The sequence below is a fragment of the Astatotilapia calliptera genome, chromosome 2 (genome assembly GCF_900246225.1).
Source record: "Astatotilapia calliptera chromosome 2, fAstCal1.2, whole genome shotgun sequence".
Lineage (NCBI taxonomy): Eukaryota > Metazoa > Chordata > Actinopteri > Cichliformes > Cichlidae > Astatotilapia > Astatotilapia calliptera.
In genome coordinates this window covers 22,045,362-22,064,510 of record NC_039303.1, presented here as the reverse complement: position 1 = coordinate 22,064,510, position 19,149 = coordinate 22,045,362, and the positions used below count along the sequence as shown (strand labels likewise).

General features: G+C 42.8%; 2 protein-coding genes across 4 annotated transcripts; one reads left to right on the top strand and one right to left on the bottom strand.

The window, feature by feature from the left end:
* Positions 1-930: 930 nt before the first annotated feature.
* Positions 931-8,220, bottom strand: tent5d (terminal nucleotidyltransferase 5D). Its single transcript, XM_026188025.1, has 4 exons — positions 7,994-8,220; positions 7,443-7,914; positions 4,857-5,171; positions 931-4,597 (listed from the first exon to the last, which is right to left on the bottom strand). Exons 2-4 carry the CDS (start codon positions 7,455-7,457, stop codon positions 1,307-1,309), a joined length of 3,621 nt encoding a protein of 1,206 aa, XP_026043810.1. The 5' UTR covers positions 7,458-7,914; positions 7,994-8,220; the 3' UTR covers positions 931-1,306.
* Positions 8,221-8,287: 67 nt separating this feature from the next.
* On the top strand, positions 8,288-16,951 carry LOC113033874 (charged multivesicular body protein 1b-1-like). Of its 3 annotated transcripts, none has more exons than XM_026188046.1 (8): positions 8,288-8,565; positions 9,806-9,912; positions 10,006-10,152; positions 11,155-11,223; positions 11,316-11,423; positions 11,571-11,614; positions 11,807-11,879; positions 16,349-16,951. In XM_026188046.1, exons 3-8 carry the CDS (start codon positions 10,024-10,026, stop codon positions 16,673-16,675), a joined length of 750 nt encoding a protein of 249 aa, XP_026043831.1. In that variant the 5' UTR covers positions 8,288-8,565; positions 9,806-9,912; positions 10,006-10,023; the 3' UTR covers positions 16,676-16,951. The 3 variants fall into 3 exon arrangements, with proteins under 3 accessions (XP_026043831.1, XP_026043823.1, XP_026043841.1); XM_026188038.1 differs by lacking the exon at positions 8,288-8,565 and adding an exon at positions 9,104-9,505 and having other exon boundaries at positions 9,815-9,912; XM_026188056.1 differs by lacking the exon at positions 8,288-8,565 and adding an exon at positions 9,106-9,505 and having other exon boundaries at positions 9,815-9,912; positions 16,396-16,514.
* The last annotated feature ends 2,198 nt before the right edge of the window (positions 16,952-19,149 follow it).

The following is a 19,149-nucleotide window of genomic DNA, read 5'->3' as shown; positions in this document are numbered from 1 at the left end:
TCTTTGGTCATAGTTGCTGTTGCACGGTTTCAAACTGAGATTCAAACAGGTTTGAGGTGGATCCGAACTCGATTCACGTGGGTTCTGCTGCGAATCGGCCGAAGCCGATGTACGCTGAGAGGAGTCGCATGAGTTTTAAAGCAAATCGGTTTAGACAGAGCTGCATCTGCCAGGTTTAGAGATGACCCAAAGATGGTTTTAACCTGACCGCCTCCATAGAGTAAACCGCAGTATTAATTAAATTAACACTAGATGATACAATACTTCACATGATTACAGAAAAGACTCCACAACAGAAAGGAATCAAGCAGCACATCTTAACACAGTTTACCTGAAAACAACGCAGTGTATTTTCACACGATATACTGTAATCAATACGCTGTACAGTCTATTCCAAAGGCAATGTTGTTAGACTTTTTTGTAAGAACTAATCAGTCTTTTTACCACTGAGTATAATCTTGGAAAGTCTTGCAAAAATAGATCAATTTTTAATAAATTAAAAGCCTTGTTTTGATTGTAGGATGTGACCTTTTAAGCTACTCATGCATTGTCTAACTTTGTGTGTATACAGTAATATGCGTTACCTTGTATCTCTTTATGTATGTATGCATGTATGTGTGTCTATATGTATGAGAGTGATTTGATAAAAATACTGTACACACTAGTAGACTTATCCCTCTCTCCTTTTTTTGGAATACACCTCTTTCGGTAAAGGAATAACAAAGTTACATTAAACTGTTTAAGAAGCATAGTAGTCACACAGTATTTGGCAGTGAACAGTCCTAATTTATCCATGCACAATATCAACCACAGGCAAGGTCCACATTCTGAACAAACCCATTAAGAACAACACAGTAAGAACATGGAAAGAGTTTACAAGAATTTAAGACCCTGGAAGTGTGTGTGTGTGTGTGTGTGTGTGTGTGTGTGTGTGTGTGTGTGTGTGTGTGTGTGTGTGTGTGTGAGAGAGAGAGAGAATGTCCACAGCACATTTGGTTTCCCAGGGAGACCAAAGGCCTATGACTCATGTAGTGCATACAGCATTTTCTGGAATTTTTAACAATATCGGAAGAATTAGTATTTTCCACAAAGCCCAAATAATTACATATAATCATGTTAGAACCTTACAGAGTACTTGGGGAGTTTAGTGTAAAAACCCACTCAATCCCACCCCCATAGGTCTATTATAGACCAAACAGTTTATCCCTGGATTATATTTCCATTCTCAAGCTTTTTCTTTGGAGCATGCACCATCCCCTAGCTCAATTGTGTATTTTGTGTAATGACATGTGTATCCATGCATGTTTTACACAAGTCCAGTTTGCGGGTGCAGGTGTAAAGGGTAAGGTTGGTACAGCAGAGCTGATCCCCCTTGGGGTATGTAGTAGCTGCAGTAGCTGGGTTCTGCTAGATAGGGGGCAGTGTGCTCAGCAAGGTACGGGGCAGGCTGGTAGAAGCACGTCACATGGTCTGTGTTGGGTATTATGTTCTGCTCTCCCAGAACCTTCAGTGCCAGCACTGTGATCATATTCAGTGTTTGACGCCTTTCGTGTCCCATCAGACACACTGTGCTGTCATCTACCACACGACGCAACGTCATCAAGTACTGGTACTTGCTTCTCTCCTCGCCGATAAAATGGTTCTTCAAGTAGGACAGGATCTTTCGCTGTTGTTCCTGCACGTCAGGGAAATCAATAAAAAAGCGTGAGCACATGTAGCGCTCCAGTGTCTTTATCTGAGTCTCGCTGGCTGGTCGGTAGTCTCGCACCAACAGGTTGCTGTATTTCAACAAGCCACCACCTCGAATCTCTTCGGGGTTCCTGGTAGCAATCAGGCGGTAGCGCAGGTGGTCCATGGCTGCCTCAAAGTCACCATACATGCTCTCTGCCAGGACCTCGACAGCAGGGACTGAGTCAGATGCCTGAGGAGAGTCACACTGTTCAGAAGTGTCTGTGGTTACCTCAGGGGCCTCTTTGTTCTCAGGCACAGAGTTGGCTGCCTCAGTGGCTTCTGGAGAGGCAGATTCCCCGGGGCATTCAGACTGAGAGTGAGGCAGAACATGTGAGGTGGAACTTGGGATAGTGATTGGAAAAGAGACAGGCTCAGTAACCTGAGGCAAAGATGAGATATATTCATGTTCTTTTTTAACCTCCAACTGTAAGAGAGGAACTCCCGGCTGAGGGGAAGACTCTTTAATCTGTTCATCACTGTCCGTGTTTAGTATCAAAGGCTCCATGTCTGAAGATACCTGAGGTACAAGGTCCTCCGACTCCACCGGTGGAGTGAGGCAGAGGAGGGGAGGGCTCAGGCAGGGGGAAGGGGGTGTGAGACAGAGCGGTGTAGGGCTCAAGCTGAGCATTGGAGGGGTGAGGTAAGGAGGCGAGCTGAGGCAGGATGAGGTAGGGCTGAAGCTTAGGGTTGGAGAGCTAAAGCTAGTAGCAGGGCTGACAGTGCTTAGCATCGGAGACGAGAGGCAGTGAGATGGAGGGGTCAGGCATGGGGGAGGGCTGAGGATGGGGGGCGGGGGAGTTAGGCAAGGAGGGGACAGACTAACTACTGGAGGGGTGAGACAGGACACAGGAGGTGTAACACAGTGGACAGGAGAAGCTGGACTGAAGGCGGACCCTTGCGGGCTGTCACTTGGTTGATTCACAGCCATCTTTTTGGTCTCTTGTTCTGTTCTGGAACTAGAAGGATCTGACTGTGAAACTAACATGTCTGCTGAGTCAAGGGGCTCTACTTGTTTGGCAGTTTCTGTAGGGGAGGACTGACTGGGCTCACTGAAATCCACATGTGTAGTTGGTGTTTCAGTAGGGCTCTGAGTAGCCGTTTCACCTGGGTCTTCTGTGGCTAACTGAGAAACCGGTGGGTCTTGAGGTAAAGCAGACATGGAATTCAGAGTAGAGGTGGAGATTATATCAAGGGCTGGATCCGGAGCTGGGCTAAAGTTAAGATCTGAAGCTAGGTTACTGGAAGGACTAGGTTCAGAATTAGTCTTAAAAGGAATGGTGCTTGTTGGGGTAGCTGTAGAGTTTGAACTGGAAGCAGTTGGCTCTGTGTTAAAGGCTATCTCGGGGCTCGCGTGAGGGTTTGACTCCAGGCAGGGCACAGAAACGAGTAACTCGTTTTCGGGGAGTGAGCTGGGGTTAGGACTGGGGGTGACCTTTCTGCACATCCTCCGAGGGGGTTTGGGGGATGAGTGTTTGAGCACCACCATGTGAGATAGTCTCTCTGAGGCCTTACAAGGGGGAGCAGAGGAGGTCTTTTTGTCAGAAGAAAGGCTAGGTGGTGGAAGTAAAATATCCTGAGTATCTGGAGGGTTAGCGGCATCAAGTGTGTTAGGTGTTTTTTCTGAGTTTTCTGTTTGTTGTGTGTTGTCAATCTCCAGCAAATCCTGTGCGTCAGGAAGCTGTGTGCTGCAAAGTGTGAGAGCGGAAGAGGAGGAGCAGGAACAATCAATACCCTGTGTGTTCTCTGTGATTTCACATATTTCTGTGTCAGTTTTCCTCTCTTCTTCTATTTCTTCCTCTGTTTCTGCATTTTGTTCATCTGCTAACTTGTGTGAGGATGTACTAGTGTGTAGAGCTGGCACATGTTGTGTTTTATCTTCCTCACTGCTGCTTTCATACTCTCCGAAAGACTTAGATACGTTTGTTTTATCAGATTGCTCTGTACTGCGAGGGCTTTCTCTAAGGTTCAGACACTCTCCCTGGGTTTCGTTTGAGGTTTTTGGCATCTCAGACTGTCCCATCTGCTCTGCTAGTTCTTTCTGTTCATCAGGGGGTTTTGTGTGGTTAGCAAGTTCTTTCTGGACAGAGAGTTCTCCGTGGTTTGAATGTGCTGGTGGTAAGTCGTCACAGGGCTTCGCTTGCTTTAACTGTTCTACCTTTGTTGAGCCTTCAGTCTTTTCCAAGAGCTCTGGCTCATGTTCAATCTGAGCTGGTGGTTCAGCTTCCTCAGGGGCTTGTTTCTTTTCTGACAAAGATGTCTGGCCTGTCTGGTTTAAGTTTTCTCTGTGCTCTGACACTTCCTTCAACCCTTCAGGTATTTTCTCTTTGCTGTCTTTCTCCAGTGCTGTGTGTTTTGTCTGGTTTGAATGTACAGTTTGTTGCGAGAATTCGGTCTGAGAATTGTTTTCCTGCACCTCATCTCTCTGTTTTATCTGGCTGTTTTGAGCACCTTCTTCACCGAAAATGTCTCTGTCTGTGGGCTTTTCTGTTTCTGGCGCAGCTGTTTGATTCAGCAGGGAAGGAGAGTATTTATTCTGATTCTCTGCGGGCTGGTCCTTAACTTCAACCTTATTCATTTTGCGCTGCGAGTCCTTCTGCATGTAAGACTCTAGAAGACGATCCAGAATGATCTGGAAGGAGTCTACGCTGAACTCAAATTGGCGCCTGAGCGCACTCACAAATTTGAGCTCCAGGTTTTTGCCACTGTTGTTTGAGAGGGAGATGAGGCTCCAGCGGTCATGTTCGTTGAAGACTTTTACCATTTTCTGGACATAGGCCTCTTTCATTGTGGCGTTGCTGATCCGTTCCCTGTTGACTGCAGCAGGCAGAAAGTCCAGCAAGCAGCCCAGCACTGACTCTTTGATCACCTGGGAGGGCAAAAAGTTAACAGCATGACAGCTACAACTAATCACAACGATCTACTGAAATAAAAATCATTGCTGTGGTTTAGGTTTTGGTATAATCTAGTTAAAACAAGCATGATCGATTCAGCTACAAATTAATTATGGTTAGGATTACAATATCATGTTTAACAGAACCCCAGTAAAAATCATTTGCAACCCCTACATGGCTTATTCAGTGCTGTCAGCGCAGGTAACTGGTGTCTAAACGCTACAGTAATCTCACCTGGAACTCCTCTTGAGTGGGCAACTCCACTCCAAAGATGATGTCCAAGTCCTTGTAGCTTGTTCCGTTGTCTCGGACAAGGACGTGGCTGGCCGTGGAGCCGTTCAGACGAACATCTCTAACTGTGATTCCCTGCTTCTGCAGCCTGGCCCGCACGGCAATGATGATGTCACGAGGACGCAGCTCCAGCGTGGGAAAATTCCCACGGCCGTGGATTGGAACCACCTCTGAAAGAACCTGATGGAGAACCTCCACCTGCTCAGCGTTCAGGCTGTGAAATCGCTGACTGGATTTCTTTTCAGACATGCTGCTGCCCTGAAGGGAGGGATGACAATGAGAGTTTATTACAGCTCCTCAATGAAATATGCTGTGTGTTTCTCTCTCTCTCTCTCTCTCTCTCTCACACACACACACACACACACTCAGTATCACTCATATGCACACTCTCTGCCAGTCTGCTGTCTGCAAGTCACAGCTTGGCTGACAGCTTTTCCACAATGCTAATGTAACTGCTGTGTTGACAAGCTGACACATGGAGCAAACCACGCAGATGTGCTTTGCATAAATACTCTTCAACTGTTCACCCAGGTCACAGCAAATTATGGGGAAGTGGTCGAGTTACAAAAAGAGTCTGAAATGCTTTACAGTATTTACTACTCATGACTTACAACGTGTTAATTAGTCACTTTATTTACACTCCATCTATTAATTGCTGGCTCAGGATTTAATGTAATTCCTTTAACTCAAAATATAACATTTACTTAGCCTTTGTATAAGATAATAATAAAAGATAATAAAATGCAACCTTTGTTTATTATTTTCACCGGACAAGAAAGGGTTAAGTTGAATGAGTCATCACCAGCAGACTGCATTAATCACACCAACGTCACTAATTAAAGACACACATCTGTTTTTGTGGCCGTGTGTGCAGCACATGATGCGTGCATATTACAATCAATAACTCCATCCATTTGTGGGACTGCATGTTAAATGTATAAAAAAAAATTCCAACCCAAATTGAAACAAAGAGAAATTAAATAAGAGCTAATTATGCTGTTTGGCATTTAACATGTGGAGTCCTCCTGGCACTTACACACTCAGCCTCTGCATCCAGACTCCATTAATAAATCTCTAAAGAGTCAAAATATTTTCAATAAGCTGCACAATATCTTTATTTGCCTAACCAAGTCAGTCTGAAGAGTCTCTGTTAAGTGACTGAGTCTGCGATTGTGAGCGCCTGTCAAAGTGTTTCGGCGAGTGAGTGCTCGTGTTCGTGTTTGCAACTGTGGTTCATAGCAGCCCATTATGATCTATTGTTTGCTTTAATCAATAGTTGTCACTCAGTGCTACAGCTGAATGCAGCTGATTGCTATGATTTGTCAATACTAGCAGGCTAAACAGTGGGATAATAATGAGCAGTAATCGGATGCTTTCTGGTATCATTTAGTCAGACACCAGAGGGTTATAGTCTGTAACAACCACAAACAAAATCTATAATGGGGGCGTCTTAGAAAGCTTTACATGCATTTCAACAAACACTAAATCAGCATAAGTGCAGATCGTACATAAAGCTACAGAAGTACAGAAGTTGCTGTTTTTTGAAGAACTGCTTACCAGGATGAAAAGAAGTTGAGTCTTAGAGCACAGAGCTCCTAAATAGCTTTTGTGGATGAGACATCGGCTCACGTGTCCCACTTTAACCAGGCAAACTTCACATCGCAAAATGATCATACATCCAGAGCTGATACAAACACCTCCAGATGTTTACACTTATCACACGCACAGCGACACAATATGTTGACGAGGCACTGCAGGAGCGTTTTTCCAACTGGCCCCTTGTATTTCCCCCACAACCCCCCTCCCCCTTTCTCACTCTCCTGCAAACTTGCAGCCTGAGTGACTCATCCAGGCGTATCGGCTCAGCTCACACATAATCTATAGCCACTGAAAACCCAACAAATCTGAGAAGCTCATACACACTGGGCTACATGTACAAACAAACAATAAGGCTCTGTAAACTCAGGTGAATGTCTTGTGTATAAAATCTGTCAAGTAGCACACAGGAGGGAGAGTTAGTCCTGTGGTTAGAATACTCTAAATATATGTCCTTTATATATACCTATATATAGACAGACAGACAGACACACACACACACACATACATACATGCATATATGTTATTTGCATGCAAGTCCTTGATTTTTACTTTTATCCCCTTGAAATATTATAAACATATGAATACTGAAGTGGAAGACAACTCAGTAGGCTACTTACTGAGCTTATAACACAATATTTACTGAGAAGAAAGCCTGTATTTTTAAATGCAGTGCTTGAGTTCACCAGTACATTGCTAAAATAAAGAAATAAATAAGAAATAAAAATACAGCTATTAATTTTTCCCATAAAAGTTAACACCTGTTGGGTGTTATAGTTCACCACTTGTACAGTTTCACAGTCCTGTGGCAAGTGGAGGCAATTAAGCGCAATGAAGTGCCTGCCAGGGTAAAGGGCAGCACAAGTGAGAATTAAAAACTTAAAAACGGGATTAAAAGAAAAAAAAAAACTTCACAGAGCTGAGTGTTCTTACCTGTTGCTGAGGCATCTGAGGGAGCGAGCGGCTCCTGACTTGTCAGCGGGATGAAACAGCGGGTATCCACCGAGCTACAGGTCCGGAGAGTTCGTGTTTTCTACTGGCTTTGTTTTTTCTTTTGAAGTCCCTGCCCGCTCCGTTTAGACTCGATGCTGACGCGGCTGGGTCCCTTATAAGGCATGCGTTGCCAGAATCTGCGCGCGAGTTCATTCGGGCGCTGTCCGGGAGGCGCGTGGTGCTGAAATGAAGAATGAAACGAGTCCTCGCGCTCTTGTTTCTCCTTCGGCAGCCTGGAGCGTAACGCAGTTTCCATAGCGACCTGCCGTCATTCAGTTATGACTGGGGAGTGCGCGTGCACGCGCGCGCGGATGAGTGCGCGTGCAGCAGTCTTCTCACAACAATGGTGGAGTTGTGGTGGTAAAGAGGGCGTTAACAAGTGTCAGGGATAATTCGAGTGTTCGTGCCAGGCCTTCATTAAGAAGAATAAAAGTTTACAGGACGAACTAATCACAGCCGTGCAACCTGTGCGTGTACCAACAAATCCTCACTTTATTATGTGGCCTTTCTGTGTGTTTGACGTGTCAGCGCTGAACTCAACTGCTACCACATCACCTCAGTATTACACCGTGGCTGAGGTTGAGGCCATAAATGTCGGGACATATGGTTTTGGGGGGACATTTTCTCAACCGCTTCTCATCACGAAAACATCATTATATCTAATGCTGTGTCCACACAAAGTGTCAGCAGATACAGTATGAGTCATCCATGCAGCTCCCTCCCCCTAACCCAGCCTTAACCCCCCCCCCTCCCCAAACCCGAGCCTTCTTTGGCTGGCCGATGCACGCACACACTGGAACACTTTCTCTATCTGGACAATTACAGCCAATAATCCTTCTCCCCCCTTCATACTGCAAATTCGTGCTCCATCCCTTAAAAACCTACTTGCACAAATCCCCGCGCGTGTTGCCTTGCCGTGTTAGCTCACACAGCCATTCTTTCCGCGGAACTCTATAAACAAGCAGTTCCAGATGTTACCTAGTTACGTGTTAATGCATCCGCAATAAAGTGGAAGGATATGCGTGAAAGCGTTAAGTCAAACACGGCTGGCTCTGTGGAAAAGGTAAATTTACTCCTTCTCTCTCTCGCTCTCTCTCTCTCTCTCTCACACACACACACACACACACACACACACACACACACACACACACACACACACACACACACACACACACACACAAATGACGTCACTAGACGTGTACCACAACCTACCGATACCGGGTAAACTATTTTTAGCCTGGATGGAACTTGTCTGCTTTGCTTTGGACACGCGCACCCAGTCCACTTTTCCAACGGTCGTGACGTAGAAGGCGCGAGCACGTCACGCAGAATCGTGATCAAGTGTGACGACGGTGAAAGGTGGCCAGAAGTATCAGCGATTGTATTCAAAGATAAAGATTAACTAAGATGGTTCACACATCTCTCTTCTGCCCCGATATAAAGGTTTTAGTCATAGATCGACATTGTTAATGCAGATAATTTATTAATTAGTGACAAAGCTTATTTTGTACGTGTAAATATGGGCCGAATAGTGGGCTATTAATAAAATATAGATGCAAATGTTGAGAAAAAAGGTCATAAATACCACCAAAAACAAGAAGGAACATTCGGGAATAGTCGTCGTGTCTAATAGACGCTCTTTGGCGCATGCGTGATAAGAGAATTCCTAATCTTTCACACTTAGTAGCATTTTTTGCGAGCGAAGGAATTTATTTTTGTAACTGCCTAACCAACGGATTAATATTTCACGATTATAAGAGCATTTTGGGGGACAGAAAGACAAATAAAAAAATCTACCACTCTTTTTTAACCGAATTAAAACAAAAGCGGAAGTATCTGCAACCGATGCATCTTGCCTCGCTACACTGCCGTATGGTACAACCCTCAAAAATCAAAACAAGCATCTCCGGTTGAAAAAAAGCGAGTGTCTGGATGCTACTTTGTACATTACGAAACTCAGTAGTTGTCTCAGAAAAAGACTTTTATCATGTCGAATATGGAAAGTATCCTTTCATTTGTACTCTTACGTACATTTGCCTAGCAAAACCGTAGCTAGTCATAAGCTGGGCTTAAGCTAACTCTTTCATACATGGAAGTTCTGCTCTGTTGTGTCGTTATGAGCAAAAACCTGACCTTGTTTTCACGTTTTTCTTTTTATATTTGGCTAAATTTTCGCTAGCATCATGAGAACCACTGACTTGGGTTAAATAAGCTAGATGTATTCAGACTCGTCCTCATAGCATTAAATTGTAATTTGGATTTATTACCAGTGCTCTGCTAACATGAAACAACCCCTTGACCAGCTGCTCAAGAACACTTGTTCAACCTGAAGTTTGCTGCCAAGGAGCTACAGCGTAACTCCAGGAAATGTGATAAAGAGGAAAAGTCAGAAAAAACTAAAGTGAAGCAGGTTGGTTTATTACACTTATTAGAGTCTTGAAAAGCTGGCCCACAGTATAACTGCACCGCGTGTTACACTGTGTGTGTATGCTGTGTTTCTCAGGCTATCCAGAAGGGTAATATGGAGGCAGCCAGGATCCATGCAGAGAACGCCATCCGGCAGAAGCACCAGTCCATCAACTTCTTGAGGATGAGTGCCCGGGTGGACGCTGTAGCCTCTAGGGTCCAGACAGCTGTCACTATGAACCAGGTCAGGACTGTGGGTCATGGGTTTGCAGGCCACTTCTCTTGCTTTTCCACTGTAATGTAAACGATGACCACCGAAAAACTCTTTTAATGGCATACAGAGAATGTTCCCTGGCTTGAGTTGGTTGTACTTTGCTTTTTACGTTCCATTCAAAGTCAAAATCAGTTTTGCTTCTCTTGGATTGCAGTGATTCTAAAGAATGATATAAGTAATTATAGTTGTGTACTGCAACTATTCCAGATATTTGTCACACATTCAGATGTGTAAATATAGTGGGGTTTTTTTTTTTTTCATTTTTAAAAGGTTATATATGTAAACCAGATTTCATCGTAGCCTTGCATGTGCTATGACATCAAAACCTCTTGTCCTACATTTACAAGGAGTGTGCTCGTTCACCACATCAAATGTTATGCATGTATTTTTTTCACTGTGCATGTTCTGAAAATGACATCTTATTTCAGAAGAGGTGAAAAGCGCAGCCACTTCAGAGTCAGGCAAAAGGGCTCGCAGACATGCAAACAAAAAGACACCAATAACATAATGTCATTAGAGGCGCTTTAGACCTTGTGCTATTAGCTCCTCGCTCTTGTGAGAGTGACGGCCTCTTTTAAATTGCTTTAATTCAGCATCACTACAGGAAAGGCACCTTTTCACAGAGTAAAGCGTAATAATGTCTGCAGAAATGGAAGGAGTGCGTGAGATGTTACAGCCGAGCAACACCTCTGAGCACCCTTGTGTGTTGCTATAATACCGCTGCCTCTCATTAAAGCTAATGCCATCGCATTTATTATAAACCCATTTACCGCAGCTTGTTTACCTAATGGTAGGTTTGTTTTTGACTAGATTAATCTTTAATCAGCATCATCCTAGAACTATTAGAGGTGCTTCTAGTGTGAGAGAGTCATGATAGAGTGTCTAGTTAAAAGGGTTAAAGTGACACCTAGTGGACACGTTGGAAAACAGCACCCAAGCTTCAGTGGTTTATTTCATGTTTTGTTTTCCCAGGTGTCAAAATCCATGTCTGGAGTGGTGAAGTCTATGGATGCTACACTGAAAAGCATGAACCTGGAGAAGGTTAGAGGCTGTTTGCAGCATATGGCACAAAAACTATTCAGGAAATTTCTATTCGTTAATTCGTTTTTTGGGCTCACTGTGTTTCTGCACAGATCTCTGCACTGATGGACAAGTTTGAAAAGCAGTTTGAAACTCTTGACGTGCAGACAGCTCAGATGGAGGATACCATGAGCAGCACCACCACTCTAACGACGCCTCAGGTAACACTTCCTGTTATCTCCCAAGAAGGAAACATTCCTGAGCCCTTGTTGCTGCTTATGCATGCAGGATCACTGCATACTTATTCAGTTGTTTCATTTCTAAAGGCCTTTTTTTTTTAAATTACTATTTGCTTGTTGGGTCCCTAGAATGAAGTGGATATGCTGTTGCACGAGATGGCTGATGAAGCCGGGTAAGATCTCTACGCTGTCTAAAAGCATTAGGAAAGAAATTGGCAACTGCAGTGTATAAAATGAACTGTACTAAAAGCTTTATTCAAATGACTTTCATTAAGATCGAGGATGCACCTCTTTCACTGTTTACAAGGCTGCTTTGAAACACAAAAGGCTCATTAATATTAATTAATTAGATTTTTATTTTTCAGTTTGGATCTTAATCTGGAGCTTCCTGCAGGCCAGACCTCTTCACTGGCTTCATCTGTGGCATCAGCAGAGCAGGTAAGATATCCCAGTAGAGCAGGGCGATATGAGCAAAAATATTTATCACAATTAGAGATGGCACGATACCACTTTTTTATGTCCGATACCGATACCGATATCATAAATTTGGATATCTGCCGATACCGATATGAATCCGATATAGTGTTTTTTAATCAACAAAACTGTTTTTTAAATATCTTGCTGCATTTTGTATAAGTTCATACTCAAGTTTAAAACAACAACTACACTAAAGCTATTCTGTTATACCTGTATGCAAAAAAAAATATTTCATAGTTCAGCAATACTGATCAATCTAATAAACTTAAACCTACTCCATCCTCCCTATTCTGGTATTTTAAAGAGTACTTAGCATAAATATTAAGCAACCCAACTAATAGGGTTCCAACTCCCAGCAACAACAAAAATAAATAAATAAAAAATAGGGAACCACCCCTCACGCTCCACCTCATGATGCTTAATCGACGTAATCAACCTTAATTTGATGCAGTGTGAAAAAAAATGCACAGAAATCAATTATTTTTCAAGAAATATTAAATAGATTCAACATCTTTCTTCAACAAAATTGCAGACTGCACAGATGGTACCTTCCCAAAGGAAAAAGTACTATAGCTTACTAGGGTATATTAGACTTAACAGTTACTATATACAGTAATTGACTTCTATTCATTTTGCATCAAATTAAAACTTTGGGTGTCAGATAATTATTTATTAAAAGCTCGACATTTTAAATGAGAATAAGAAAGAAAAGTATGTCTTTGTGCCCCCTTTTCTCTGTTAATGCCCTATCGGCCCCCCTGGCTAAACTTTGCTAGATCCGCCCCTGCACAGTTACCAGCGTCAGCTACGTAGAAAAAGATCCTCGAGTAGAAAGTAATAATAAATAAATTCTAACAACAGCTGATCAAGCTTAAACGTGCTGCTGTTGTTCAGCCGCTGGTTTCCTCTTTCTGGTGCAAAGTGGGCCAAAAACAAACAAGAGAGACGGACTCGCGACAGAAAAGCCGATCAGCTGATCATTAAGCAGTTTCATGATTGAAGTAGCAGCAAGAAGAGGCAGTCGCTCGTTAAGCTTAACGCAGGAATGCTTTACAAACATTCAGAGATGGACTTACACACTTGCTTTACTTCTCTCGGGGATAACTTTGTCGGAGATGAAATGCCGGGTTGCTAGCGAAGCTCCACATGCTATCCAGACCACCGACAGGTCCCGCATGCCACAGCCGCTCTATCACGTGATGCATACTGCTCCGACGTGCTAACGTTCTGAGGTGAGTTACGGCGTGTTGCAAGTTTTGTGAGGTGCTTTCGTGATATTTAATGGATCGGATTACATTTTTTATTTTTCTCCGATATCCGATCCAGTAATTTAGGTCAGTATCGGACCGATACCGATACGTAATATCGGATCGGTCCATCTCTAATCACAATATACATTTGAAAATTTGAGATAACGATATAACTGACGATATAATTGACACTAGACAAAATACTTTACAACTCCACAACTTTATTAGTGCAAAAAAAACCCATCAATGTATTTTCACTTAAACAAGCAGCTGTTTTTTATGTGCATTAAAGTTATATAAAAAATTTAACTGCGCAAATGCAAATTCCTTGCTGACAGTTTAACCAAAAGGCATTTCCAGTGGAAATTGGCCGACATATCCTCAGCATAACCATGTATAATATCCACAAAACTTAAAAAAAGAGGTTATACACACACAATACGATAATATTATGTTGAAGCACAGTACGTATCACTCTGCGAGGCTCCTGCCTACGATAGTCGTAATGCTCCGAAAATCCATCAAGTGGTGCGGGTTCGTAGGCAGGAGCTTTGCAGAGTGATACGTACTGTGCTTCAACATAATATTACCGTATTGTGTGTTTGACAGATTTTTGAGCGACGTGTACCAAATAAAATCGTTTAGAGGTCAGTAAACACAACCACAATTCATACATAAGACACACAGGATTATAAGGGGCACTGTAGATTTTCAGGTAGCATGCTCTACCAAAAATAGTGCTTTGTTGTGTATCTGATGGATGAAAGCTAAAGCAGTTCCACACCACTGAAGTTGCAGCATTTTTACAAACCAATTCTGGTTCATTCGTTTCATTCAACGATCCGCTTTCGCCCTTCTCATTCTCCGTCGCCGTCATGCTTTTTCTGCATTGTGTGTATGAAAACAAAGGCACTGCGCATGCGCGTTTTACCCGTATTCTATCGCGATATTTCATTTCTTATCGTTGCCCAACATTATACCGGTATTACCGTGAACAGTATGATATGGCCCAGCCCTATATACCAGCTGTTAAACATCCATCCTTTAGAGCAGCGGTCCCCAATCCCCGGGCCTCGGACCGCTACCAGTCCGTGAGTCGTTTATGTGTGATATCTGACAGGGTTTTATTGAAGCGAGTCATCAGCACGACCCTCTGGTGGACAAAAAAAAAATCTGTGCCAAATCAAGCATGCTGATCCATCCGCTGTGCCGATCCCACGGGGCAAGTGAATGTACCTACTTCAAACCCATAAGTATGCAGGTCACTCTGTTATTGTTAAGCCGAATTTATGGTTCAGTGAGGGCAGCGCAGCCGGGGATAGCCCATCTACCTGCAGACCAGTGTGTGGGCTACTCTTGCTTGTGCTGTGGAGAACAGTGTAAGTGTGAAACTGAGTGTAAAGATCAATGAAAAGTGTCCACTGACCCGCTGTCTGTGCTTTTCATGCTGTATTTTTGAAGTCACTAAAGGTTTTTTTTGCGGTTCTCCAGTTCCCAGTAAACTCCACTGTTGCTCCTTTCTCTATTCCAGCCCACTTGTCAACCAGTCAGCATTTAGCGAACGCATATGACTTCCGCTTTCAGTGACATGCAGTTGGAATTTTGGAAAACTGCAGAGGAGCAAGTCTGTGTTGGGTGAAAACCGTGATACACTCGTTGTCTGAATGGTAGTGTGTACGCTGGAGGACACGTTTACGGGACCTTAAATTACGCTTTAGCCTGACTAAACCATCAGAAACAGACTTCATGAGGGTGTGCTGAGGGCCCGATGTCCTCTAGTGAGCTCTGTGCTCACCGCCCAGCATGTGGAGCCCGATTTGCATTTTCCATAGAACACCAGGATTGGCAGGTCCACCACTGGTGCTCTGTGCTTTTCACAGATGAGAGCAGGTTCACCGTGAGCACATGTGACAGACGTGAAAGGGTCATGAGAAGCTGTGGAGAATGTTATGCTGCCTGTGACATCGAACATTGATTCTGCAGGTTGATCATTTTCTTTTTCATCAAACGATGTGACATCCCTTCACTCCTAACGCATTACCTCGTCCAATCAGTGTAGATATCGATGTGATTTACTTTCCCAGTGAGATCTGATGTGTTTTCAAAGTGTTCCTTTAATTTATTTGAGTGATACACGTTCTTCACATGCCATTAAGGGTCAGTCAGTGGGATCTGTGGAACGTGTGAAGCCACAAAAAGGATCATCATTTTCTTTCCTGTTTAAGGAAACTTGTCTTTTATTGAGGTTTTCTTCGGTTTGTTTTGTCCTTTTTGTTAGTGTGATTACTTTGTTACTCATCTTTAACCTCCTAAGACCCGAACTCTTCCATTGCATGCATTTTTAATTTCTCTTTGATATTTGGGCATATTGGGGCCCGATGAATGTAAAAACAAAGAATTACCACATTTTTTTTTCTTACCTTTTCCTGTTTTTAAGAAAAATAAGAGCCACATGTGAAGATATTTGTTTAAAATTTTGATAGAACAGTAGCAGTAACATGTCCTCGTAAGTGGATATCAGGCCCTTGTAGAGTAATTAAGTATTTTGGTCTAAATAACCTAAAATGTGATGTCCACATATGTGGACGCCAGGTCCTTGGAGGTTAAAGAATATTGCTGTCTGTCAGGCTTAACCCTGTATCCCTCACACAGTTACAGCAGTGAGCTGGTTGGATTTTACTTAATGGCTCACCCTCTGTTTCACTGTATTACATTTGGATGAAAATTGCTTGAAAACCAAGAGATTGGTTAGCGCCCCCCTGGGAACAAGTGCTAGGAAAAAATGTGTATTCCCAGATAGCAAAAGATAGCGAATGAAAATTTGAATTTCAATCATTTAGCAGGTTTCTGGAAGTTGCAAGGATTTTGGATCGCCAGGTGGTCACTGACTGGTTTCCGGGCATGCACGACTAGGAAGATAGCTAACAATATCTTAGTACCTGCAGCCCTCACTAGGATGACCTGCTGTCTGTTGTTTTGAAAATGTGTACATGATGCTGGCTGCAAACTAAATCTACCTACAAGTATAAATATTTAAAGGAGCCGGAACATAAAAGATTTACAGTTTTAATAACTCTGTTCTTTTCTTCAGCCCTAAGAACACACAAAATCAATATATCGAACTGGACTATGAATGATTGAAAACCAAAGCTCCTGTAATAAATGTTTCCTTTGACCTAGCTGTCTCCATCTGCTGATTTCTCTCTCGTCTTTCGTGCCGTCATCAGGATGAGCTCTCCCAGAGGCTGTCCAGGCTGCGAGACCAGGTGTCATAGTGACACGGCGAGGAAAACAACAAGAAGGAGCAAAAACACGGAAGGGCCAATAAAAACAAAAAGTGCAATGTGCCTGCAGGCTTCATGCCCTCCTTTATATTCTTTTTTTTTTTCTTTTGAGAAAAGCCTGAAAGCAGAAAATGATGTTTTTATAAGAAAGCAGGCTTTCAGTCCTGCAAGTGCGTACAGCTATTACCTCAGTCTAAGCTGGTTATGTTGCATGTGTATATAATGCAAAGCAAAGTAATATATTTATTTATGTACTAATTTATTTCCTAACTGAATGGATATTGTAAGGGTGTACTTTTACTGCTACTGCTGACGGTGTTGACACTTTTGTTTTTTGCTTCCAGTGTCAGCTTTGCTGTCGTAATACAAAATTCTCCAGGTGAAATAGTTTCCTTGAGTATTTAATAGAATTTTCTTCATGTAGCAGTAACCACTCCAAAGGCTCACACCGCACTGCTATTCACAAACGCAAAGTCATTAAAAGTATTGCAAAATCTCATCCTTGTCACTTTTTTGTTGTTGTTGTTGTCCTTGTCATTTTGTGTTTTGGATGAAGTATGCAGCACACATTCCTCTCGGTCTCTCCATTTTTCTGCGTGCCCCTCCCTCTTTCTCTTCTTCAACAGGGAACAGATGAGAGGTCAAAGGTGTCACCTGTAGAGGAAGCAGCCTTCTGCCACTCGCATGCCAGTACCTCATTACACACACACACACACACACACACACACACACACACACACACACACACACACAGTGTATCTCTGGGAGGGAGGCACATCCCAGCTGGGAGCCATTACAGGTGCCGTCCTAACACACACACACATATATCTTCATATGAACACGTTCGCAACCCTGTAGCGAGGGGAGCTCTCTGGAGTGACACTCGGTCACCTCTGACCTCTTTTGTGTCCCTCCTAATCATCATCAGCACAAACTTAACTACATCCACAATCATCATCATCAGTGCTCGCAGACTGACACGAGTCTCTTGTTTGCGCTTGCTTCCAGACACTTTGATGAGTTTGAGGTCTGCAGTACGTTTGAGCACGCACCCGCTCCTTTAAGTCCTCAGTTCTTCTTATTTTCCACTGACCTCTGTGATCCAACAGCTGTCAGTCATTTTTTTTTCTCCACCGTTTTTTTGGGGGTCTAAAATTCAAATTCCGTGTTCCTTTTGTGGTAAGAACCACAAAATGTATTTGATACTTTTGTGTGTGTGTTTCAAATCTAATTTTAACCCTCAATGGCCGTCTCTTTTCTTTCAACATGATTAAAGCTGGGAGAGTCTTTCACCGCCTGCCCCTTCCACTGTGTGCATCTCAACATATGTGCAAGGGATGTTTTCACCAGATGTGCAGGAGACAACTCCTGTGTGAGCAACACCGCAGGGAGAAGCCTGTGTTTGTATGTGTGTGTGTCAGGTGTTGATACCTAGCAGCTCTCCCCTCCAGTCAACACCTCCCTGTCCAGGTTCCTACAGGAGTGCCACTTGCTGACAGGAAGGGATCTGGTGGGCTGTGGGTTGTGTCCCTGTGGCTGACCCTTCTGCTTGTGCACAGGGTGTGTGTCTGCATGTCTGTGTTGGTGGATGAAAAGCTGCTCAAAGCCACAAATGCTGGCTCAGCGAAAAAAAACTAATTGCAACAGGGGGGATTGGTTAGACTTCCATATGATTCATGTGCAGGATATGAAACAGCGAGTTTAAAGAGTCATAAACTGGATTCAGCAGGAAGAGATGAATACCAAAAAGTCCCAAATTATTTTCTGGAGAATTAAATAGAAGGAAAAAACGAATTAATGGATCCCTAAAGAGTTGATAACTTCCTGATAGTTCCCTTGAAAGTGCTAAAAAATATGGTACTTATTATAAAAAAAACTTGTTGTACTTGGATAACACAGGTTTATATAAACAAAGATGTTTTAATAATCATTTAATTGTTCCAGGATAAGTTTCAGTACAAATTGTTTTAATAATGCAGTTTTGTTATTGTTCAAAAACCATACAGTGGTGACGAACGCAAAGAAACAAAAATGAACTAATACCTAATGAAATAATTAGCAATCATTTATCGTTTAATTTAAATTAAATTAAATTAATCTAGTTTCTTACAGGAAACTTAATGTTAAGCTGTTTTTAAGAAATCTCTGATTTGCAACATGAATGCAAAAAAATAATTTAATTGTTTGATCAGTTTTTATTATTTAAACCATTATAAAATCCTGATGTTGTACTTTTAGAGTGTACTGTGATTAAATCAAAATGCTGAGAAATGTAAATAAACGTAACATCTGCAGTTTTAAATATAACACATACTTTTTCAGTGAAGACCACATTTGCCCATCACGTGTGTCTTACGCTCATCTTTTTTGAGTGTGGATGGTAAGAAGACCGATATTTAAGGTGGCACAGTACATGGAAAAGTGCAGCGCGGCCTCCTTTTCCTCCTCTCCTCTGCTTGTCTTCCTTCCACCTCTCAGCTTCCCATTTTAAATATTCAATTACCACGCGTGAAGGGTCAGGTCAAACACAGGAAGCCGAGCTGATTGGTTCTACTCAGATATCGATGGTCGTGTGTGACCAATCGCTGCTGCTCAGGGCTTTGCCCAGCTGCTGCTCTGTGTGTGTGTGTGTGTGTGTGTGTGTGTGTGTGTGTGTCTAATCGTTCCAGACCACGGTTTCCCTGGGTTTCCACTCAC